The sequence below is a fragment of the Sinocyclocheilus grahami genome, unplaced genomic scaffold (assembly GCF_001515645.1).
Source record: "Sinocyclocheilus grahami isolate Dianchi unplaced genomic scaffold, SAMN03320097.WGS_v1.1 scaffold70.1, whole genome shotgun sequence".
In the NCBI taxonomy this organism is placed as follows: domain Eukaryota; kingdom Metazoa; phylum Chordata; class Actinopteri; order Cypriniformes; family Cyprinidae; genus Sinocyclocheilus; species Sinocyclocheilus grahami.
In genome coordinates this window covers 1,903,311-1,907,403 of record NW_015505249.1, presented here as the reverse complement: position 1 = coordinate 1,907,403, position 4,093 = coordinate 1,903,311, and the positions used below count along the sequence as shown (strand labels likewise).

Sequence of the window (4,093 nt, the reverse complement as noted above, 5' to 3'; positions counted from 1 at the left end):
TGTGTGTCTGTGTGTGTGTCTGTGTGTGAGTGTCTGTGTCTGTGTCTGTGTCTGTGTGTGAGTGTCTGTGTCTGTGTCTGTCTGTGTGTCTGTGTCTGTCTGTGTGTGAGTGTCTGTGTCTGTCTGTGAGTGTCTGTGTCTGTGAGTGTGTCTGTGTCTGAGTGTCTGTGTCTGTGTGTCTGTATCTGTGTGTGTCTGTATCTGTGTGTGAGTGTCTGTGTGAGTGTAAGTGTCTGTGTGAGTATAAGTGTCTGTGTGTGAGTGTGAGTGTGAGTGTCTGTGTCTGTCTGTGTGAGTGTCTGTGTCTGTGAGTGTCTGTGTGTGTGAGTGTCTGTCTGTGTGTGAGTGTCTGTGTCTGTGTGAGTGTCTGAGTGTGAGTGTCTGTGTCTGTGTCTGTCTGTGTCTGTGTGAGTGTCTGTGTGTGTCTGTATCTGTGTGTGAGTGTGAGTGTCTGTGTGTGAGTGTCTGTGTGAGTGTAAGTGTCTGTGTGAGTATAAGTGTCTGTGTGTGAGTGTGAGTGTGAGTGTCTGTGTCTGTCTGTGTGAGTGTCTGTGTCTGTGAGTGTCTGTGTGTGTGAGTGTCTGTCTGTGTGTGAGTGTCTGTGTCTGTGTGAGTGTCTGAGTGTGAGTGTCTGTGTCTGTGTCTGTCTGTGTCTGTGTGAGTGTCTGTGTGTGTCTGTATCTGTGTGTGAGTGTGAGTGTCTGTGTGTGAGTGTCTGTGTGAGTGTAAGTGTCTGTGTGAGTATAAGTGTCTGTGTGTGAGTGTGAGTGTGAGTGTCTGTGTCTGTCTGTGTGAGTGTCTGTGTCTGTGAGTGTCTGTGTGTGTGAGTGTCTGTCTGTGTGTGAGTGTCTGTGTCTGTGTGAGTGTCTGAGTGTGAGTGTCTGTGTCTGTGTCTGTCTGTGTCTGTGTGAGTGTCTGTGTGTGTCTGTATCTGTGTGTGAGTGTGAGTGTCTGTGTGTGAGTGTCTGTGTGAGTGTAAGTGTCTGTGTGTGTGTGTGTGTGTGTCAAAGATGAAAGTGGGTTTTCAAGCATATAAAAGTTTAATAACTTTAATATAGAAGACACTGAAATGTCATTCAGTGTAACAGTAGTTCATATAAACAGAAAATCCTCTCAGGCATTTAGAACAAGAATCCTTAGATGAAATCACAGTGCAGCCCCCAAAATACTAATGAATTATTTTAATTGTTTACCAATCTTTGCCACTATTCTTCAAACTAAAGTTTTACCCATTTAATCAGCAAGAAGTTTATAATCATTTAAAATATTATACAATTTAGTATGATCACTTTTTCTTTTATATGTTTTAATATGTAGCATACAGCTCAGAAAGTTGGTAAAAAAAATATATATATATATCTTATTCTGAATGAACATGTAACATTATTACACAGATTATTTGACATTTTATTTTCACAAAAGTTATTTGAAACATTAAAGTAGACACTGTACTTGCATTTAATATATGTGTGTGTGTGTGTGTGTATGTGTGTGTGTATGTATATATATATATATAAATCTTTTCTAACAATATAAGTCTTTATTATCACTTTTTATCAATTTAATACATCCTTGCTGAATAAAAGCATTCATTTTTTTCATAAAAAGAAAAGAAGAAAATACTGAACCCAAACTTTTGAACGGTAGTGTATATTGTTACAAAATATTTCTATTTTGAATAAATGCTGTTCTTTTTAACTTTTTGTTCATCAAATAATCCTGAAAAAAAGTATCACAGGTTCCAAAAAAATATTAAGGAGCAACATAAGGAGTTTCCAACATTGGTAATAAATCAGCATTTAAGAATAATTTCTGAAAGATCATGTGACACTGAAGACTGGAGTATGATGCTGAAAATTCAGCTTTGCATCACAAGAATAAATTATATTTTAAAGTATTTTAAAAATAGAAAATCATTATTTTAAATAGCAATAATATTTCACAATATTACTGTTTTTTCTGTAAATATGACTGTTTTCTGATCAAATAAATGCAGCCTTGATGAGCAGAAGAGACTTCTTTAAAAAAACATTACAAATCTTACTGATCCCAAACTTTTGAATGGCAGTGTATATATACTGTAAATCACTTCTGTAAATTTACACTGTATATATATATATATATATATATATATATATTAGAAACACAAAGGTACAAAAGTACAAAGCAAAGAACATCTGTTACTATTTGTTGTATGACAGCAGAAGGAGGCATTTTATAGCCTAGTAGCAATAAATGTAGCCTATTGCTGCCATTTAATTTGCAAACTGAGGATTTTACTCCGTATTCAGTATGAAGGAATCAGTTATGTATGATTTTTTTGGCATCTTGCTGTGATGCGGTCACCTTTGATTGTCCATATGATCTGTTTAAAGTTTGTGACCAGGTCTTATCAAATATTTAAAGGCCTGTCTAATTTTTCCACTGAGGTTTCTAGTGGCTGCCACTGTAAGACAATGCCATATCGTACCTGTTTAATTTACTGCTGAGTACTTTCTTGGGGAAAACCGTATAAAAATTTGACAGTGTGTTTTCTTTTTTTTTTTTTTGCAGACATCAAGACCTTTGTTGTTAAGAAAAGCCATGTATAAGGAGACTGACGTTCAACTAAGAGGTGCTTGAAGTTATTTCTGCATAGACTGAAGATAATGCTTAATAGGAATAGATCACTTAGAAATGTTCTGAACATTTACTCATCCTCAAGCCATCCAAGATGTAGATGAGTTTGTTTCTTCATCAGAACAGATTTGGAGAAATGTAGCATTGCATCACTTGCTCAGCAATGGATGCTCTGCAGTGAATGGGTGCCATCAGAATGAGAGTCCAAACAGCTGATAAAAACATCACAATAATCTTCAAGTAATCCACACCACTCAGTCCATCATTAAGACATTTTAAAGGGATAGTTTACCCAAAAATGAAAATTCTGTCATTAATTAGTCACCCTCATGTCATTCCAAACCCTTAAGACCTTCGTTTATCTTCGGAACACAGATTAAGATATTTTTGATGAAATCCGAGAGCTTTCTGACCCTGCATAGACAGCAATGCAACTGACACATTCAAGGCCCAGAAAGGTAGTAAGGACATCATTAAAATAGTCCATCAGTGGTTCAACCGTAATTTTATGAAGTTAAGAGAATACTTTTTGTGCACAAAGAAAATAAAAATAATGACTAACAATTTCTTCTCTTCCGTGTCAGTCTCTGCTGCCATTCACGACAGTAGCACAACACATACGTGTGCATTCCTCTGCTTGCAAACGAGCCGCAGCGCATGCGTGTTCTACGTCAGAACGCCGGCTCCTGCATCAGCAGCATCACACGTATGTGTCGCGGTACTCTCCTGAACGCACGGCGAAGACTGACAGAGAAGAGAAGAAATGTTGAATAAAGTCGTTATTTTTGTTTTCCATGCACGCACAAAGTATTCTCGTAGCTTCATAGAATTAGGGATGAACCACTGATGTCACATGGACTATTTTAATGATGTCCTTACTACCTTTCTGGGCCTTGTCAGTTCCATTGCTGTCTATGCAGGGTCAGAAAGCTCTTGGATTTCATCAAAAATATTTTAATTTGTGTTCCGAAGATGAACGAAGGTCTTATGGATTTGGAACGATTTGAGTGTGAGTAATTAATGCCAGATTTTTAATTTTTGGGTGAACTATGCCTTTAACTTCAGACTAGGGATGTCAATTTTCGATCATTTCCATGATCGATCGTCGTTTAAATTAACGATCAATTAATCGATTAATCGTTAACCTTAATGCTGCAAAATGCGTCTATGCAGCCCGACATGACGGGATGTGCAAAATGTACTCAAAAAAAAAAACCTGCTTTCTCACCCGATTTAAAGGGGTTTTAGTCTGAATAAAATGCTAGTAGCATGATTGTAAAATGAATAGATGTGATTATGATCATTTGATCAAATGAAGAGAGCTCGTTTGAGATAATTTTACTTTGTTGACTGTTTCCTATCCCGACACGGAGACCGCTGAACGCGCCTCTTTAAATGGTTTCGTGGTGCTCGTTATTGTATTTTAAAACACAATTGCAATGTTTTCAACTGACATTATGGCATTTAAAATAAA

At 37.0% G+C, this 4,093-nt stretch overlaps 1 protein-coding gene across 1 annotated transcript in view; it reads left to right on the top strand.

Annotated features, from left to right (window-relative positions):
• The window catches only part of LOC107585411 (transmembrane protein 87A-like), a 22,903-nt gene that overhangs the window by 3,612 nt on the left and 15,198 nt on the right, over nt 1-4,093 (top strand). Inside the window, exon 2 of the mRNA XM_016272425.1 lies at nt 2,554-2,614. Coding sequence (XP_016127911.1) covers nt 2,554-2,614 — 61 coding nt within the window. The remainder of the gene's footprint in view (nt 1-2,553; nt 2,615-4,093) is intronic.